Source organism: Coptis chinensis, chromosome 6 (genome assembly GCF_015680905.1).
Source record: "Coptis chinensis isolate HL-2020 chromosome 6, ASM1568090v1, whole genome shotgun sequence".
NCBI classification, from domain to species: Eukaryota; Viridiplantae; Streptophyta; class Magnoliopsida; order Ranunculales; family Ranunculaceae; genus Coptis; species Coptis chinensis.
This window is the reverse complement of record NC_141461.1, coordinates 75,880,852-75,902,259: the sequence shown is the minus strand read 5'-3', so window position 1 is coordinate 75,902,259 and position 21,408 is coordinate 75,880,852. Positions and strand designations below refer to the sequence as shown.

At 36.3% G+C, this 21,408-nt stretch overlaps 1 protein-coding gene across 1 annotated transcript; it reads left to right on the top strand.

Moving 5' to 3' along the window:
- Window positions 1-1,175: 1,175 nt before the first annotated feature.
- On the top strand, window positions 1,176-20,950 carry LOC147494499 (uncharacterized). The gene is made up of 11 exons (XM_086568909.1): window positions 1,176-1,467; window positions 1,538-1,752; window positions 2,887-3,091; window positions 3,649-3,746; window positions 3,821-3,886; window positions 11,950-12,229; window positions 12,468-12,568; window positions 12,660-12,716; window positions 19,082-19,285; window positions 20,750-20,847; window positions 20,933-20,950. The coding sequence occupies exons 1-11, from the start codon at window positions 1,214-1,216 to the stop codon at window positions 20,948-20,950; spliced, it is 1,596 nt and encodes a 531-aa protein (XP_086425035.1). The 5' UTR covers window positions 1,176-1,213.
- Window positions 20,951-21,408: the final 458 nt, after the last annotated feature.

Below are 21,408 nucleotides of genomic sequence, written 5' to 3'. Positions count from 1 at the left end.
GATGAATTCCATCCAATTCAACTCATCTCCTTCTACTGAATATACTCTCCTCAATCCACCAGAGTACTCCTCCAAACCAAATAAACCAGGCATAGTATTTTTCCATGAACCTCCCAAATGAACAACAAATTTTCTTTTGCCATACCACATGACTGAACTAAAGCAAAAACACAACATTTTATATAATAATGAATGGACATAAACATCAATAAAATACGGGGAAACTGAAATACAAATCCACTATTCTTAAGTAATTATTTAATGGCAACAACATGGAGAATCCCTCATTTTAAATTAAATAACATAACCAACAGACAAAAAAAGTCTAACCATTGGAATAACATAACCAACAGACAAAATACGTAATATTTACAGACTTAATTAGGGTTTAAATATTCAAAATAATCATTGACATGCAAATTAAACATGCAAAAGAAGGAGCATTGACAACGTACCTAACCAAGTTTGTTTTTTTTTTTTTTTAATATAAAACTCCAACTCCAACTAACCAAGTTTGCAAGTTTGTTTTTTTCTTTAATATATAAAAATCCAACTCCTAACTAACCAAGTTTGCAACTTTCCTTCGAAGATCCAAACTACGTCAATGAGAGGACTGTTAACACTTTCATTCTCTCTGTGTGGAAAATGATAGAACAGAGAAATGAGAAGGGAGAAACAAAAATGAGAGAGAGTGAAGGAAGAGAAATGGCGTGAGTTAGTGAGTTTATTCCCGCCAATTTTATCGAGATCCATAGTTAACACGTGTTTTGATAACAACGGCCAAGATCTAGAAGATCTTACCCGTTAAAAAGTGACCACGTGTCTCATCACATACCGTTGAATTGACATCAAATTACAAAATTGGAGATGGTCAACTTGGTCAACATTGACCTCATAAGGGTATTGTAGGTAATAGCAAAATATGTGAGTTGGGCAGACGTCCATCGTTGGTCAACGTGGTCAACTCACGGTCAACTCACGGTTAGGAGGACCAAAACCTAATAATCGATCATTCGTGGACCAAAGCCCAAAACCCCTATTATTAGGAGGACCAAAACCTAAAAACCCCATTTGTATATGAAAAGAAAAATAAGTGACCTCAGTTTCAGTTTTACGTATCTGGCAGCAGCCAATATGGACTTTAAATAGCACCCCACTGGACTTTTTGCTCGTACAGAACACCATATTCCCCCTAGCTGGAGCCTGGACAACAATGGTTACAAGTATTAATCGAATCCTGCTTTTTGGTCGCACTCGCCTGTTTCCTTCTTCTCTAGCTTATTTTTCACATTCTGCAGTCCCAGTTATATCTCCATCCAACCCAATATCGACTCGTCATTTCTTTCGGCCGATCATAGAGTTCTCTCCCAGATACATTTGTATTCTGGAAACCAATGGTCTTGAGTTTGGTTCCGAGAAAGCATTATTTGATTATTATGTTGAACTCTTATCTGAGGTTGTTGGAAGGTAATGATTTTAGTTTATTCTCAAATGTGAATCATTGAAGATAAAGGCAATCAAACGTATTCCCTTTCAGCGAAGAAGAAGCAAGAAAGAAGATTTATTGTGTTTCGAGAGAGTGGAACCACTTGGGTTTTTGCAGTCACATTGATGCCGTGGCCGCAGAAAAGCTTAAAGATAAGAAAATTAAATGTGATAATCCTACTTACTCTTCTTTTTTACTAGATTTTCCGGTTGTTCGTTATGTGGTGGAAGATAAGTACTTTCTTGCCAGGGAGAAAACAACAGCAGGTAAATTTCGTCAAACAGAATATTTTTTATCATGCTGTTCTTTCGGTTCTAAATGTACAGTATATTATATCCACCACCTGCTTTCTGAGTATTGCTATTATCATTTGTGCATATGCAAAATTACTCTACTTCTGTTTTTAAAACCATCCTTGTTTATGAAAGTTTTACTTGATTGGTTTCAAAAGTGTTACTAAAATATATGGGCAAACACATAACAGGTTTTGAAGGCTAGGTGTAGCTTTAAATACTATTGGACCAATCAACAAACTCCTCTTTTAACTCATCTGTTAACAACTTTAGGAGAGACGGAACAAATTTCGTTACACTAAAAGAAGTGTTTTCGTGTGCCTTGAATTCTTTGCGATTGAGAACAAACTTTTGTATTCAGAATTCACTATGGTGTTGTACATCCATCTTTGCAACCCTGGTTTCCACCACTTCCTTGCATAGGATTACATTTAATCAGCATGGTTTGAATCACATGGCCATTTTGTGATAATGCCTGCATCACACACAAGACTATAATTTGGAAATTTCTCTTATACTTTCTTTTTGTACCTTAGTATATTTTTTGCTTATCTAGACAAAAAAGAAAAGAAAAAGGAGGTGATACGTAAGACTCTGCAAAACTTTTCATGTCACAGAACAAAATGTAACTATATTACGTGTCATAGCGTGATATCTATTATGAAATATGGGGTTATATCGGATGTTACATTAATAAATTGAATTGTTACATAGGAGAAAACACATTGGAAACATATTGGAAAAATCAGGTCAGTCTTGATATGCAGTAATAAAATATTAAAATTTATATCCTAGTTTTTCTTCCAAAACACACCGTACATTTCCTGATATATTCCGAATGATCGCTTTCCGAGACATGGTCCTACAGCAATTTTTCTGTGCCTCGTGTAATATCTGTTTACTACCTTGATGTCAAAATTATTAAGGTTTCCTACGCAAAATTCTTCACTACAATTTTTTTTCTTCCTCTTTGTATCCTTTACAAATTGTGTTTGAAAGTGAGGCTAGGCGTTTCATGTTTTTTATTTGTTAAAATCTTGTATTGCAACTTGTGATTTGCAAATGATTTTTGGCTTTAACATGCCCCTTTTTGTTTGATTTTTTCAGTGGCAGAATCAACTAATATTTTCAGTCCGCTTAACCAGAATCAGAGACTCTTAAATATCTTCAGCTATTATCATTTTTCTAAACTGAACTTGGAGTGGGATTTTGATCATTGGCTTATCAATATTAAGTGTCCCGAAGGTGGATTTGCTACTTGGACAGAAGCCTTGGAATGCTGTATTAAAGTGTTAGCTAAAGCTCTTAGAAGGTAGTCTGAGAAATTATTGAATTTTCATTCTCAGAAATTCAGATTGGGTTTTCATTGTCTGTTCCATTGGTTTTCTCGTCTTCGACGTATTTCAATTGTCCATTTGACACAATTATTTATGCTTCTTTGATATCATTTGGATCGTTATAATTGTTTTCTTGAGAGATGGGTACATACTGGTTATTGATCTCATGTTAGAGTTTTTGCATTTTTTTTTTCTTTTTGTATTAATTGTCTTCTGTAAGTTAATTTTGTCATTTGTTCCTATTTTAGTTTGATCTTATGATAGATTAATAATTTTTGAATGAGGTTGGTCAATCATTTATGATTAACTTCTAGTTCTTCTTTTGTAGGATCTATTGTTGTTTTTGGTAGTGTTTTGTTTGGTTGACTTTTGGAGATATACAATTACTTGATGTATATTTTAGGTTTTATCAGTTTTTTTTTAGGATTTATGGGCAGTGAAATGATTTTGTATGTTCATTTAATGTGATATATATACTTATCTCTCAATATTCCGTTTTAATTACGTCTTTTTGAATCTGGACTCTTTTCAGTAAAAAAAAAGCAAAGGAGAAAATTTATGTCATTTGGTCCATTAAGCCGTTTGGTTTTGGCGCTGAAATTGATGAGAAAACCGCAAAAAAACTTAAAGGTTGGTTTATTCTTGGTTCAGGAATGAGTACTGAAAATCTGATATGGAGTTTTACTGAAGTCTTTTCTCTACAGGTCTGCCGGATGTTCTAAAAGTGCTTCCAGATTGTGCATTTGATGCTAAGGAAAAGGACCGTGGGGGTAAGTCTTTTGAATGCCATGGATTATTTTGTCCGTCCGCAATGCATTTAATCTATATCTAACATATTAATTTCGCAATATTGGACCGGATGAATTCAACGTTACAACATACTTCTTTTTCTACGTTACAACATACTTTTTTTGTTTGTTTATTTAGTCATTCATCTAGTAAGTGCAATACATGTTAGAGCCAGTTAATAACAAAATTCTCCGGTTCTTGAAAACTACTCCAAATTTCAGTCAACTTAGGGTGTGCCAAATTGATTGTCGATAACAATTATAGTTATATTTTAAATATCATGTTATACGTGTTATGTAATGGGACTAGTCCTAACCCGTGACTATGCAACTAATGCCCACTATGACGTGCCATTTGAAATCCTCACATGCTTTGGCAATATGATAACGTAGCTCTTTATCGTTGTTGACTACTTGGTAATTCTTTTTATCCTACGACCACGTGTTCTTAAGAACAGTTGATTTCAAATATTCATATTCAATTAATTAAGTTGTGTATATATGCTCTACGAAGACATATAGTATAGAATTATATATGTTTTAAAGAAAAATAATAATTGAAGGGGAAACTACATTTGTTCATATGCTATTTTAAGGTTACACGCATGATAATTATCATATATTACAGAACTGGAACACAACATACACATCAACAATTGAAATAATGTTTTTTTAGGACTTTGCATTGATTCGGGTTCTATTACTATTTTTTTTTCCAGAAAGAAATCTAAAATGTTAGTTTATAACCATAGAAGTCTAAACTCAGATTTCGAGAAAATCAAGACCGTTAGAAGGGTTTACAAAAAAGAGAGAGCAATATTGTAACTTTGCAAGATAGAATATTTATTGTATTGCAAGCGTTAAATATAAAGTGTCTATATATTTCGTCTTGAGGGGGAAGTGTAGAGAATATAGACAAGTTTGTGTATTGAGACCAACAATATTAATAATATAGGTCACATGGGTTGCATATGAATTCCACCTTTAGTGTTTCAACATTGTACCCTATATAAAGGCATTTAGGGTTAGTATGATGAATAACATAGTTATATTCTCATTTTGTGATTCTACAAGTTTTTCACAATGTTGTCTCTAGGGTTTTACTTTGTTATATGTTTTATGTAATGGGATTATTTATTGTATTGCAAGCCTGAAATATAGTCTATATGTTTCGGCTTGAGGAAGTGTAGAGATTATAGACAAGTTTGTGTATTGGGACCAATAATTATAATAATATAGGGGCATAAGGTACATGGGTAGCATAGGAACTACACCTTTTGGTTTTAATATTGTAGGATTTGTAGCCTATATAAGACATTTAAGGGTTAGTATGTTGAATAAAAAAGTTATATTTTCTACATATTCTTATCAGAGAGATGATGATGCTAACACCTAAGGTGTTATTTATTGTTTTTATGTCATGGTCATTATTTGGACGTGCTTATGAGGATTTTGTGTGTATGTACTTTTAAGAATGTTAGTCATAGAAGTCTTTTAGTATGTGTAACTTTTAGTGTTTGAGTCTTTGAAGTACTATATGTATTGGAGTTTGGTTCTGAATTGAGTATTTGTGTATGTAGAAGTCTTGTTTCATGATTTACCACTTTTATAAGTATATTGTGGAATTTTAAAACTAGTACGCAAGCTGTCTTCATTACGTGTCAGTGTCACCAAATTGTCAAAATTTAATGGGAACATCAACGAGGTAACTGTGGACATCTTTTGATGTTTCAACAATTAGTGCAACAATGTATTTGGTAGGTAGCAGATTTAGGGGAATAGGTTGAGGTTTCTGCTTGGTAATTTTTGAGATGTCATAGGTAATAATGATATAGGGTCTAATGTTGTTGTTGGGGGTTATTAATTTTGGGCATCCAACTTAAAACGATAAGTGGAGAGGCTGCAATACTTGTATATTTTTATGTGTAGTTTAACATATGTGGGACTGAACATCTCAACATGCGAATGAGCCTAACACGTGGAAAACATACTTGGAATATGTGGAGTACACAACAAGCCCTTTGGGCGAAATACAATAGCCGACTTTGATACCATATTAATTTTTGGCATCCAAGTCAAAACTAATTGGTGATAAGTGGAGAGGCCCCAAGACTTATATATTTTTATGTGTGGCTTAACCTATCCCATGTGAGACCAAACATCTCAGTAGACTTTTTGGTGCAGGAAAGGTTTGGGGAAGGGAAGGGGAGTCTAAAAATCCTTAAATACACTAGTGTTTTAATCCTAAAATGCACGTTAACGTGAATTTCATGCAATGCCAACAGTTGAGAAAATTCTTTTGAAGGTTATTTATATTGGTCTAGGCGTGATGTGCTTCCTTGGCCAGATTTTCATTAGGAATACTGTCTCCAAGATTAATCAGTATAGGTGTGTTGTGAAAATAATTCATCCAGTAGATGAAGCCAATAATAGGCAAATTTGATATTGACATTAAAATATAGGAACCTTCGTCCTTTGATATAGTTGAACACCTTTGCATTGATCAACCCCGAAGTTTTGTTTGATTATAAGCAAGATCTCTATGTAAGCGGAGTTGGGAGACTAGAGCATTAAATTCATGAGGAGGCTGCAATGTGATGAAGAGTGGAATGGAGAAGGTTGGTGGTAGGGTAGAAGAACTTTGGTTTTGATTAGGTTTGTTTGGCTTAATTTGGAGAGTTGCATTTGTGAAAGTTGTTTCTTGAGAGTTATGCTAAACAAAGTCTTGAGTTATTCATTAATTTTGATTGATATTGTTCGAGAGAATTAAGCTTTTAGAGCATATTTGAATGTTATAGTGCTTTCTCTTGTTATGGAGAGATCATTTTATTCCTTTGATTGTTTCTTTTGTTATTGTTCTTGTTGATTTGGGGTTTTCTTGTTTCAAAACCCAACTTTTACAATCTAGCATCCTTGTGGAAGGTTCTATCAACAAGTTTACATCATATCATCTCTTTAGTTTGTGCCTTTCTTTCCTTTTCTTTTATTTTGTTTTTTCTTTTTACAACAAAGAAGATGATATTCATATATACAAAATAAGCATGAGAGTACAGATCATTTATAATTCTAGGAAGCACACTTCCCAATATTCTAAAAAATGCTAGGCGGTAGTCGGGTGGTGGGAGAGCGCCTAGGCCTTCTGGGCAGTGCCTAGATGGGCTAGGCGCTAGGCGTTTTTTTTTCCTAATATATCTTATAATATATATAGTAATACACACCTATACAACAAGAAATGAAGAAAATCATTTACCATAACTCAAAAAATAAACACAAACAAAGATACTTATTACAAAAATGCATAATAGTTGAAGAAGATCGACTTCATATAAAAACATACTCTTTCTTATAGTGGCATATAATTTACATTGGGCTTTATTCTTTTAAACTCATTCAAATCTTAAGCCTTATATGGGTCTTTAATTTTCGACATTAATCATTCAAAAAAAAAATACTTGACTGGACCGCCTTGAGGTCGATTGGTCTGCCTAGACCCGCCTAATCGGTCCACTGATTTTTTAAATGACTTAGGCCTAGGCGAGTCGGTTGGGCACCTCCTAGCGCCTAGAGACCGCCTAGGCGGTTGCCTAGGCTGATATTTAGAACACTGACACTTCCCATCTGCACTGGCATATCATGCCAAAGCTTGACTTGACCTTACCGCCCCATTGAAGCTAGTTCATGGGGTATAGTATTTACAGACCTGACTATATGTACAAACTTGCACCACTTGAACCTTTTTATACAAGACTTGAGTTCTGACATGACACTACACCTAGATAAAAAAAATTATGAGTTTTCAACCAGCCTATTTACAAGACCTAAACAGTCACATCGGACAATAAGGTAGTCCACACCTAGCTTTAAAGTTTGTTTAGTCCTCCCCAGAGTGCAATATGCTTCAGTGCTTTTGCTTCTTCAGGGATTTCTGGCACCATAACTGATTGATCCTGCATATATAAATTCCTTTAAGCCATTTCCATAGAAGAAAACCTTCCTCGTCATTTTTTTCAGAGTAAGAATAAGATCCATAAGTTTTGAGCCAATAAATATTTTCCTTCATATCAGAAATAGTTGAATAGAGATTTGAGGCTTTTAAAAATTCTGATTTCAAGGGGAAATGCTCATGCAATGCTTTAATCATGTCAAATATAGTCAACGACTCTGGAAATTTTCCAGCCTAATGGTATACTAATTAATTATTAATCCATGCGCATGCATCACTTAGTCTCTTCAGGAAGCTCCACTAATGTCTACTTGCTTTGGTTTTACTAGACAATTTACAATACTCACTTAGGCTGTCGAGCAAATTATGAGCTTCTACAGGATTAGCTAAAAAAAATAGCAGTCGTCAGCCAAAAAAAATAGAGGGGGAGGGAATGGAACTATACTTGCCTATATTAATACCATGGAGTTTTTTCCCATGCTCAAGCTTGATTAATTTCCCAGAGAGATATTCAGTGTAGAGAATGCAATAATGAACTTAATGGGTCTCCCTGCCCGAGACCCCTTGATGCTGATATATTCCCATAAGGACTACTATTAAGCTTTATAGCATAAGACACAGAAGATTAACATTCAAAATCAACCTACACCATTTATCTGAAAAGCCAAAAGATTTAATCACAGTGGTCACAAATTTCCATTCGAATTGATCAAAGGTGTTATGCATGTCAACTTTAATACCCATGCATCCAGAAATGGCTTTTATCTTTTTCAGAGTGTTCACGATTTTATGAACAATGATAACCGTAAAGAAATATAAGTATTAGTGTTCTATAGTAATTTTTTATAGTCCTACATAGAGTAGGTAGGAGTGTTAGTATGAGTTTAGTCTCTATTTAAGGAGAGTGAGTCTTGTGTAATCATTCACTTTCACTATTGTCAATATAATTATAAATTTCTACTTAAGATCATAGCCGATGGTTCGGCTGGGCCTGTTTCGGTCTAAGGTGTAGATTGTTGAGTGTGTGGACCGAGTTGTGTATGAAGTCCCACATTGGGTAGCAAAGAAGCTACAGTCCAATTGATAAAGTGTACTCTCACCCCTAATAGCGTCGAGGCCTTTTGGGTTAAAAATCCCACGCCATAGATGAGAGGATGCCCAACTGAGGCCTTTTGAATTAAAAATTCGACACCGTCGATGAGAGGATGCCCAACTGTGGATTGGGATCAGTGGTGAGCTGGTGGCTAAGGTTGGGACAATATCTGGCTTTGGTGAGAGATCCGTGAGCCCGTGAGGGCACTATGTGTGGGCCCGAAGCATGGCTGCGGTCATGCCTGGCAATACCCATTATTATTAGTGTTTAGTTTAGTTATTCAAGTCTAGTTAGGAGCCTTCTCGAGGTTCACACCTAGTGGTTTTTTTTACGGTCAGCGATGCTGAAAAATCCGTGACCGGTCGGTTGCTGGAGTCCCAAGAAAGTAAATTTTCTGTCGGCTGTTTTGTTTTATGTGGTTCTCTGCAAATCACATGTCTGTTCGTTTTATGATGGTTTTTTCTGACGAACGTGGAGGTATTTTCTCCTGATTTAATCCTCTTCTCGCTATTAGGGTTTCTGTTATTCTAGTATCGACATAGCCCCTTTTCTCCCTTATTCCACACATTTCTGTTTTGAGGCCGTTGTGCTACCCACTAGTGTGTTTTCAATGTTTTGTTGCCATACTTTTTGTTTGTTGTTTGATCCCCACTTGCTGCTTTGAAGAGTTTCAATCAATTTGTCAATTGGTGTTGACTATTGGTAGTGGACTTAGTACTCAAATCCACTCTTGTATACATTCAGGATGTTAGGGTTCTTCGTTGATTAGCTGAATTTGGGATTTTGTTAGCATGATATGATCTGTTGTTCTCAAATCTCATGTTCTGGAATCTGCTTTCTTGCTCTGTTGATTTTGTTTGTGATCGGTTGATGTTGTCTTGGTTCTTTGTCTAGTGCTTATTACTGGTTATGGGCATTGTTAACGTTGATAAAAGAAGATTTAGCCATGGTAATGGCCTGAGCATCAATCAGTAGTGTGTTTTGTCACTCTACCACATCAGACTAAATTTTATTAAGTATGATGCCATGGTGTGGCGGCAGACAGGAGTTTGGACAGAAATTCTGCATATGTATGGTTCTGTTTACTGTGGGCTTGTAACTCAACAGTTGGTAACAATGTTATTAGCGGAGGAAAATATTGGAGTTTGTGCTGGATTTTGTTTTGTTGTGGTCGTGGATTTATGAAGCCAGTTGGATGCTCCCAAAGTTAATGCACCCTTGAGGCGCCACTATGTATTCCGTGGTGAAATTGTTATACCAACACCAAGAATATTGGAACCAATCCACATCTTTACTGTATTCTCTACCCACCATATGTGGTTCCTCAAATTGAGGAACATTTTTTCTACCATATGCTATTGGCCTTGTTGATTTTTTTCCTAGGACATGCTACTAGTGGCCCATTGTGTGCCTAAGGCTATTTTTGTGTTGTTTGGTGCTAGTGTTCGTGGTTTGTTGTGGTTTTGGTTTGAAGCTTGGAGTTAGTAAGTCATTTTGTATAATGCTTCCCCAGGGTTGATGTTCGATTGATCGGATATTTCACCCCTTTGGAGCTATGATTTGTGTGGATTAGATGCAGCTCAATGATTATTCGACGTGTTGGTTGGGGTTTGACTCCCTTTTATGTCATGGTGCCGGAGTACTTATGATGTGATTTAGGGTTCATTATTATTATTTAGACTATGTTTCTTTTTAGGTTATTTCTGTTTACAAGTTTAGTTATTGTTTTTACTTTCCTTTTCCATTTGTTTCTAAATTATAAACCTTCTAAGGCTATAAATATAGTGTAGGCATTTGCCATGATAGTTTTTGAGATTGAATTGATTTTTAGTTGAGAATCCGTAGATTTGATTTGTATTGCAATTGCGATTGCATCAACTTAGGTGTTTTCACCCTTTTTTTGTTAGCCCTCTTGTTGTGGAGCTTATATATATGCTGCTGTCAATGATGGTTAAGCTTTCAAGGATTTGATTCCCTTTTATGCTGTAGTGGTGCAGAGTACTCAGGTGTTTCACTGATTTTTACTACCTCTTGTTGAGGTATTTGTTGTTGGTTTTGATGCTGTCATTAATTGTCCCGACAAGATGCTTATAAGGGAGTTAATTAGAGTATATGCCTTTGCATTTGAGGGGAACTGTAAGAAGTATTTGCTGTTTTGTTGTTGGAGCTACCATGACATATGTGCATGGAGCCTTTGCTTTTGTTTGTTGGTGTTGTTGCGGGTGCCTGTTGTTCGAGGATGAGGCTTGCTGCTGGAACTTGGTGTTAATATTATCTTTCTATTTGTGATTTTGTTTAAAGGGGAGATGGCATCGATGTTTTTTGTTGGGGTTAGTCATTGTAAATGTAAGTCTGAAATATACATTGTTTCTATATTGGCTTGAGGGGAGTGTAGAGAAATATAAGTATTAGTGTTCTACAATAGGGTTTTTAGTCCCACATAGAGTAGGTAGGAGTGATAGTATGTCTGTAGTCTTATTTAAGGAGAGTGAGTCCCATGTAATAATTGAATTTTGCTATTATCTATACAATTCTAGATTTCTACTGTATCCAATCTTTCCATCATTCAGATTTAACTAAATATATATTGGTATTATGATCCTAGAGTATTCTTATTCCCTCATTGCAAAAGAAATTAACTTTTTGAAGACAATGTCTTGATTTAAATGCTCATGCCAAACTTAACTTGTAAGTGCTCTTGGCGTGCACACTTTATGAATTCTTTCGATCGTTGTAACTTGTAAGTTCTAATATAAACATTTTCTAAGTGCTATGTAAGTTCCTGCCTAAGATCGGCATGATTTTAGGAGATCAACAGAAGTATTGCCAGATAGCTTTGTTGCACTATTTTTAAAGGTGGAGGTAAAAGTATTTCCTTGCTCACGCATCCCTAGAAATTCTAATGAGAAACTTATTGTTTCTTGTTTGATAATTGTTTTTATGCATAACATGAAATCGTTATTATTGTTATTAATCTTTTAACTCAATTTTTTGTCTTCTCTCATGCAGTCATAGATGTTTGCTCTGTATGGGATGAGCACCTTAGCTTGCAATTTTGTTATTATGATATGAGTGAAAAGAACAATTCTGAAAATTGGTTAAATGGTATGCATGAAGCTGTTGGTGTGAAGCCTGAACTGAATATTATTGATCCTTATCTGACTGAACATGGTCAGAGGTCAGACTGCAAATGTTGGTTTGTTAAGATGGAGAAACCTGGTGGTCAATTTGATTCTTTGCAACAAAGATTTGAGCTCTATATTCAAACTCTATCTATTGTTCTTGGAAGGTAAAGATACACAATACAGAGTTTTATGTTTCCGATGCTTTTAGTTATTAATTTTCTTTTCAATGCATGGAATTGTTGATATCGTCGTGTTATAGATTTAGAACACGTTTGATGCCGTTATTTCTGCTTTGTAGATGTCCTTTAGAAAGTAACTTTGATTTCCACCCTGCCAACCTTGCCTTCACTGGAAACCTTCACCCTTATTTGTCACCTTATAAAACCTTACATTGTTTTTCAGTGAAGAAGAGGCAAAGAAGAAACTGTACAGGGTTAAATGTCAGAAAGACTTTTTTGGTTTTGGCGCAGAAATTGATGAGGAGGCTTCAAATAAGCTTAAAGGTTGAAGTTTCTTAGTACAGGAATCAGTTAATCAGTTAATTCACCATCTGATGACATATGATCTCACTAAAAGTCCATATTATGTCTATAGGGTTGTCAGGTGTTCAAGCTGTTTGTCCAGATTACGTATTTATCGAGGGTCGCAAAGGTAAGCTTTTGATTGCATGAACTATTTAGTGTTCTGTTCTAAGTTACATATTTGTTGTTAGTCTTTGATTTCAATTTGAGAATGTGGTTCAATTGTATGTTTCGGATTGTTTGATGTCTTGCACTAGTGGTTGCTTACACTAAGTTTAGAATTAAGTATTATGTATCGTTGACTTGTTATTATTGTTTGAAAACGTAATTATTTATTACAAGATTATATCTTGCCACCATTGCTTGTAGTATGTCATTGTACATCTTCGAAGTTTACTTGTTTCAATCATGACGTGGATCTTTATAAAATATTCCTAACTCTTGACCATTATCTGCGGTGACGGCCCGTGAGACACTGCAAATTGCTTACTTGTAATCTCCTTCCACCGGATTCCATAGACGTGTTTCAAGTTTTCAGCGCAATCTTGGAGCTCTTGAAGGTGTCTGTGACAGTCTTTTTGAACTTAGTTTTTACCTTCACACCACCGAAGTTGCCTGCAACACACTCTATATAGGGCCATTTAAGAATGCATTTGTACCACAGGATACCTAATACTCAGTCTGTTAGCCAAATTTATACATTGCACACAAGTTTGTTTACTCGTAGCATTCGGCCATGACACCATGCAGTCTGCAACAAACTGCCCTTGTGACTTTCTTATTAAGCCTCCAACTGTGATCCTCCTTGGGAAACATTCAGGCACCAACCCTGTGTGTCTATTTGTTTGTGTTGGGGTGTTTAGACCCATTTGTGGTTAGCTTGGGTTTGTTTATTAAGTTACTAGACGTGGGATTTTGAGAGAAGTTTTGGGTGTCTTTGGGCACCATGTACAACACATCTTATTCACCAAGGAAGTTATTTTTTTAAGTTACGATGAAACACTTACCAAAACAAGGGCTGACATTTGATTTGTAAAGGGTGTGAATTAAGCAATAAGCGCATCTCAGGTCTCGTAGATTCTGTATTTCTCGTTTCCAGATCATTCTCTATTTGCACTGTCCATATTTGGTTTTCCAATTTAAAAGGTTGTAAACCTTTGGCCAAACTTTGTCATCCCCTACTCCAATATTCTGACTTTAAAGTCTGATTGTCGTGCACAACAACCGAGTGGTGCATACACATCTCAGGTCTCATAGATTCTATATTTCTCGTTTACAGATCATTCTGTATTTTGTCCATATGGTGATTAGGAGGTGTTTTGGTTTTCCAATTTACAAGGTTGTAAACCTGATGTATAGGAAGGTAGAAGCAACTTCAAATTAATAACACCAATGAATAAAATTGATAAACACCCAAACACTAGGGTTTCAAATGGAAAACGAATTTTCTTAATTCAATCTCTTAATTAAACAATCCAAAAATAACCCCTCGTAATGAAGGCCTAGATGCCTTCATATAATAAAAATCCTACTTCTAATTCTAATTATAGTCCTAATAGGAAACTACTACTAACATAACAAATAAAAATAGAAACTAACTAAACCAAATACTATTAATTCCATGTCCATGCATCAGACTCCCCGGCTTAAAAGCAAACTCGCCCTCGAAGTTAAGAAGAAGAAATTTAACGTTGTGGCAGTCCTTGAACAAGAGATGTAGGAGGAAGTGGAGTCAATACAACTGTGGCCCGAAAAATGAAAGAATAGGTACTGGCAGCGCCATCATATGTTGTGTCTTGGTCATATTGCCATGGTTGCCCCAATAATAGATAGCAAATAGTAGTCATAGGAATCACAGTGCACCAAACTGCATCTTTGTACATGGAGCCAATAGAGAAAGAAACCAAGCAACAACGAATAACCTCAATTTCACTACCTTTGCTCAAGCCTTGTATTTTGTATGGTTCGGGAAGTGGTTCGGTCTTCAATTGGAGCTTATCAACCATTTCTTGTGAGACAAGATTATCACTAGAACCACTATCAATAATGATATTGCAACGCTTGCCTCCCCGCAATACAACGAAGTTTCAAAATGGCAAAACGACACCAAGAAGGTTTTTCAAGAAGAAGTAACCAAGGATCGGGCCGATCATCAAAGCAGAACGAGAATCGGGAGGAGGTGTAACAACAACAGCCGAGTCACACTATGATCATCATGGATTAACGCCACTTTCTTTTAACTCGTAGACAATCACTTTTCTTATGTCCAACCGCGGCCGACTCAAAACATGTAGCATCAAGAGCTTTTTTTGGAAACAATATCCGGAGGTGGTATAGTAGTAGAAAAGATACCTCGGTATACTCGATCACGCCTTAAGCTTTTGTTTTAAATTTTGGAGGCACATAAATAAATCTCTCACATAATTATGAGGTATAAATTCTCTTTTCAGCTCTACAAGATCTTATCCCAAGTGGTAATTTTTCTCAGAGTCCAATTTTGCACGAGTCAACTACCTCATCCCACCAAACAAGTGCATAGCTCGTTAATTTAGTCGCAACTAATTTAACACACTTAGGATCCTCCAAAGTTTTATAATAAAAAATATTTTCAATCTTATTTAACCAGTCAACAAAAGCATAAAGTCGTAATTTTCCATCAAATTTAGGCACGTCTAATTTAATATTACCCATATGATTCTTCTTCTAAAATGCACAATAAACGATTAATATCAAAGTTACCCGCATTATGGTGCACATTTTGTTGATGCCCATGCCTTTGATTGCGACCATTGTGGTTATTCAAGCCTTGGTGGGAAGGACTAGATGGAGAATCCGGCGGTCCGGAGGATCAAAAGCTGGTGCTAACCGGTGTGGCTGTCGGCGATTTCGTCGGTGGAGAACTGGGGGTGAAGCTTGTCGACCACGGGCAGTGGGAGCACCCCGGTGGCGTCTAAAATGCCTGGTGGGTGACCATTAGGATTGGGCCCGAAAGCATGTTGTTCATGCCTTGGGCCTAGTCCGCGATAAGCCCACGGTTGGAAATTAGGTGCAACATAATTAGAACCTGGTCCCGGTCTAGTGCTACTAACATATTGGGCTTGGTCAAGAGAAGCCCGGTGGGGGTTTCAATGTCACAATCGAAATAGGAGGAAGAGGTCTTCTTCCCCGACAAACTGGTTGTGGACTTGTGGAAGACTTAACCGCCAGGGAGCAAATACTCGATCTGTGTAGTAGGCTTTGCGGACGCCTTTGTCGACCTCTTTGATTTCTCTCGATGGTGGTGGTTGCCAACTTGATTTGGAGGAACCAAATTCTGAACTTGGTGGTGGAGAGTTCTCGCGGGTCTTCTCCAAAATCACTAGAGTCGGGAGCTCATGAATGGACTAACCGGAGACGGTGAGTATGATAAGCTGCGATTGTGGGGGTCTGCAGCAGCCACCCATTGTGCAATATGCTTCAGCATTGCAAGAGTTTATTGGTGAACGTGGGTCTAGAAGGCGCGGCTACGGCGCGTGAGGTGTCTTTGGAGGGTCGCGTGCCGACATCGGAACAAGAACTATGCAAACTGTGATCACTAGGGGCATTGTCTTCTTCCCTTGGCACTAGTTGCTTTTCAACAGTTGTGTTGCGTTGATAATTTGGTACGAGTTTCGACAACATCTCCTTAATCTCTTGCAATTCCATCTTGCTACCTTGTAGTTCTTCTTCTACACGGTTTAGTCGCGGTATTCACCGCTTTGGTCGCCCGTGTCCTCTTTGTTGAAAGTGTCCATGACGAGCAAACCAGGAAAAAAACCCAAAAATCTGACACCAATTTGATGTATACGAAGGCGGAAACAATTTCGAATTAATAACACCAATGAATAACATTGATAAACACCCAAAAAATTAGGGTTTCAAAGAGAAAACAAATTTTAATAAAATCCTACTTCTAATTTTAATTATAGTCCTAATAGGAAACTATTTTTTTTTTCTTGGTAAAGTTGAAATCTCATTAAAAGTGAAAAGAAAATAAAGTAGGCCGAGAGAGCCTACTATTACAAAGAAACAAAATAAAACTAAAAACAGAGCCACAGGAGGCTAACCCAAGAACTACAAATTATTCTACTTCTAAATACAAAAGCCTATCCGACCTCACCACAAAATATTCAAAAGGGATACTCCTAAACTCTTTAAAAATTTTAGACCACTGAAATAATAAAGCCTTAATAGATATAATAAGCTCTTGCTTAGATGCGGAAACGCCTTCAAAGTGTCGACGATTTCGCTCAAGCCAAATACCCCACAGAATAGCAAATGGTAACAAGCTCCAAAGACGATTGCCTGATGAGGTAAAAGGACCATGACCCCAACCCATCAACAAATCCACCACTCGCCCAGGACTCACCCAATAAAAATAAGACTCTAAATGGAAAGAAGACCAAATGTTCCAAGAAAAAGGGCACCCTAACAAAACATGATTTATAGATTCACCATATTTCCTACACAATTGACAATAGTTAACAATAATTTTTTTATGTTTCCGAAGATTATCAATGGTAAGAATACGCTCTAAGGAGATTGTCCAAGCAAAGAAAGAAATCTTCGTGGGGACTTTAGTTCCCCATATGACTAGAGTAGGAAAAGCGGGAATAGGAGCACAATGATTATAAGAATTTGACCAAGTAGGAATGCTGAAATAAAAAGACTTAACAGAGAAAGTACCTTTCTTGCTCGGGTACCAGTGTACTACACTCTCTTATCACAGTTTGCGTCACAGAAGGTAGTGCATCAAGCCTAGCCATAAGGGAAGCTAACACATCGATCTCCCAGCCATTTAGAGCTCAAGAAAGACCTACATTCCAATACATATACCACCTCGGTTCTAATCATGCAATCAGAAACGGTTTACCTTTGAAGCTAGACAAGTTAAACAACAAGGGATAATTGTTGGCAAGTGAACCTCCCTCTAACCAACTATCCTCCCAAAAAGAAGCTTGTCACTAAGCCCTAACAGATCGGACACCTTTTAGAAACATAGGAAAACATTATGGATTCCTCTCCGCATCCCATAACCATAAGAGATATGAACTGAATCACTATCCCATCCAAAATGAGTTTCCCTCAAGCCGGGACACAATCACTCTTTCTCCACAAATGACGTTTCCTCTCCAAACCGCCACAACCACTTACCCAAAGAAAGCTTGATTAAAACTACTCATGTCTCAAGACTTAAAACCCCGTCCTTCTTAGCTAAACAACACAACTCCCACCTAACCAAGTGATAGTGATGTTGCTCGGGTCCAAATCATCCCAAAGAAAGTTCCTCATAATTTCTTCAATCCTATTTGCAACACTCTTGGGAATGACTTAAAAGAGGAAACTACTACTAACATAAGTACATAACAAATAAAAATAGAAACTAACTAAACCAAATACTATTAATTCCATGCCCATGCATCAAAACCTTTGGTCAAACTTTGTCATCCCTACTTCAATATTCTGACTTTAAAGTCTGGTTGTCGTGGCACAACAACCGAAAGTGGTGCATAAGAATTTGATGTATCTTGTTGGCGGAAGCTTCAAATTAAGTTTAATGAAAGAAACACCTAAAACTAGGGTTTAAACCTTCAAACATGAAGAAAGAAATAATATTCAATAACAACCAATGTAACAATGAAGACCTAGATGCCTTTATATAAGAAAACAACTACTAAATCTAATTGGATTCCAAATAGGAAACCTCCTAATTCCAATTCCTAATTGAACTAGGAAACCAATGAAAATAGAAACTGCTAATAATTAATTAATCCATGCTCATGCATCAAAATTAGTTCACAATTCTTTGATGTTGCATTTATATCCCTATTTGCATGCAAGTGCATCAATTTGGTATTAGAGAAGTGATCTTACTTGTGTTTCGTCGTCTTCATTGAGGTTTCTGCAACCGCAACTCCGTCTTCGATGACTACTGCAAGTCTGCAACCTCAAACTCTCCAGCTTCCGCTGATAAAAAAAGTTGAAGGAGAAAAGGAAGAGGTTGCCACAATCAACTAGTTTTTGAAAGTATTAGGCGTTGCATTTGTATTCCTATTTGCAAGGAAGTGAATCACCAGATCTCACAATTTGGCTGTCTAACAACACCATAATTTATAGTTTTCTGGATCACATAATGCTCAAAGGGTTATGATACCAGCCTTTAATGATTCTATAAATTTAAAATATTGTGAAAAAATAAGTAAGCACTACAAGAACTTCTACGTACCTATAAAATTATGTGTAATTAGCATAGAGACATTATGCAAGACTTAGCAAAATACTTGTTGACAATTTATCTTGAAGCCTTGCTGTCAAAGTAACTATTTGTCTTACAAACGTAGTTGTAAAAGATGTTCATGATATGTGCATAGAATGTAATCCTTGCTTTGAATTCCTTCCAAGTTGTGTGTTTCAATTGCTGCCTATAACAGGATACTATTACCATTCTAATTGTAATTATTGTTTCTCGTCATGCAGTACAATCAGAGTCCGGATTTACTGCCATTAACCTTAATCACGAACTTGAGGATATCTTTAGTTATCAACTGCTCTCTGAACCAAATCCTGAATGGAATTTTGATCACTGGCTTATTCACATAAAGCTTCCTCCTGTTGGTGGATACTCTACTGAGCAAGAAACCCTTAATCTTTGTATTAAAATGTTAGCTAGGTTGTTGGAAGGTAAGGATAGAAATATTGATTATTGTTTTCAAAAATTTGGTTTAGGTTTTTAATTAATTTATATATTTTATTGAATACGTTGATGCTGGGCTAATTTTAACTTCTACAGTTCTTTTGTCCTAGTTAGTTCTGCACTTCTGCTTCCATTTAATATATGGGTCGAGTAAATATTGGGTAATTGTTGTCAATTTTTGGTTTTTTTGTGATTGTGAGTTGGGGTGTTAGGGTAATTTGGATTAACTGTATGATGTTTTGTGGTATCTGATGGATCATTTCAGCTGAAAACTTTATATTGTTGTTATCTGTAATATGGGCTTTGTTGGATTTTGCTCTTCTTCCAGTTATTCATTTTCTAATTTTCTTGACGTAGTCATTTTACCAATGATAGTGTTTAGATGCTATTATAATTGGGATTTACCAAATCCTTTATAAAAAATTTCAATGCATTTGCTTTGTTTATTTGTTTTAATTTATTGTCGCCTATTGGATGGGCTTATTTGCGAATTACAGTTACGTGGTGTGAATACGCTAACTAGGATACATCTGGTACATATTCAACATACTAATGCAACTCGTACATCCAAAACATACTCCTACCAAGAAAAGAAGTTAGAGAGATTGTCCCCGAGAGACTGCAGTTGTGTCAAGTGTAAACAACTGAAGGAGTTCAATTTCATCAGTTAACCGAAAAATTTCTCTGGTTCAGGTTTTCTTGTGGAGAAGGTTGTGAATGTTGTGTATCACTCTATGATCAGCAAATGTATCTGCTCCCAGAAAATTGCTCAGTTTGTCATCAATATCCGCTGCTATATCACACAGTGTTGGGTTTACGTGGTCCTTTGGAACTGATTTTGTCATTTGCGTTGGTAAAACAAGCCTTGTTAATTGGAATTTAGTTTGTTTGTCTAAGGAGGCTGGGGTAAGTCTTAGGGAACATCCACTCTTTAATGTGATTCTGTGAGGAAGTGGTTGTGGAGATGCGGTGTTTGTGAGACATGGGGTGAAATTTTGTCTAAAAACTCTTGATTGGTAGCTTGTACAATAATCCTTGAGACTTTGTTTTTTGTAAGTTACATTGACACGGATACATGTGTCCGTACACATATACAAAGTGTCTGACACGGAAAATATCAAAAAATTGAGGTGTATCACATACAATGTCCTGACGTGTCCGACACAGATATGAATCCGACACTGATTATTTTTAAAATATGGCATGTCCATGTAAAAGTAGTTTTTTTTCCCTTTTTCTTTCTTGTTATACTATTAGGTTTTCTCAACCTACTTATTTCTAATTAAAATTTTCACTTCACTGATCAAAAGAATAAAACAAGAGCTATACTGCAGTCAGTTCTTAACTTATGGGTTGTGAGTTGAGTTTGTCTCAAATAGTTAGGTATGCCTATCTAGGCGCATATTAATTCTTTTTTAATTATTGGCTTTGAAATCTGGCTGTTTTTTCAGTGAAGAAGAAGCTAAAGACAAAATTTATATTGTTTGGTCTAAGATACCATTTGGTTTTGCCGCTGAAATTGATGAGAACACTTCAGAAAAGCTTAAAGGTTGGTGCACTCTTAGTTCAGCAATTAGTTATTGAAATCTGGTGAAATTGGGTTTCTTAAACTTACTTGCATTTTTTGTCTACAGATCTGCCGGATGTTCTAAAAGAAGATTACGCGTTGCATGTTAAGAACAAGGGATCCGGCAGTACGCGCTTTTATCTTATGGATGTCTGGTTTTGGTTATGCTGCTGTTGTTAGAGCATCTCTAGGTGGTAGTATAACCTGTCAAATCCTTCATATTTGAAGAAAAAATGTTCTCGAATTCCAAGGTGGCCTCATTCATGGTGCGATCCTATAGATTCTTGTTCGCGAAATCTGAGAGGTTTGATGGGATGCCATTAATAGTAATGTCGCTAAGGGATTAATGTCGCCCCAAGTTTTTTTTTTCGACTTTGACCAACACTATGGATGTGGCGTGCCACTACTAATGTTTTGGTTTTTTTACTTTTGTTATTTGCTGTGTGTGGGAATGTCGTTGTTTTTTTTGTTGGTTTTTTTTAATGCTCGGTCATCTCCGGAGTTGGTCGAAATTTGGATGTCGCATTTTGGTTTACCATGTGT

Coding starts and splice junctions, on each gene's coding strand:
- LOC147494499 (XM_086568909.1), top strand. CDS start 1,214: ATGGTTACAAGTATTAATCGAATCCTGCTTTTTGGTCGCACTCGCCTG. Junction 1,468..1,537: donor TTATCTGAGGTTGTTGGAAG/GTAATGATTTTA, acceptor ATTCCCTTTCAG/CGAAGAAGAAGCAAGAAAGA. Junction 12,569..12,659: donor GGCTTCAAATAAGCTTAAAG/GTTGAAGTTTCT, acceptor TTATGTCTATAG/GGTTGTCAGGTGTTCAAGCT.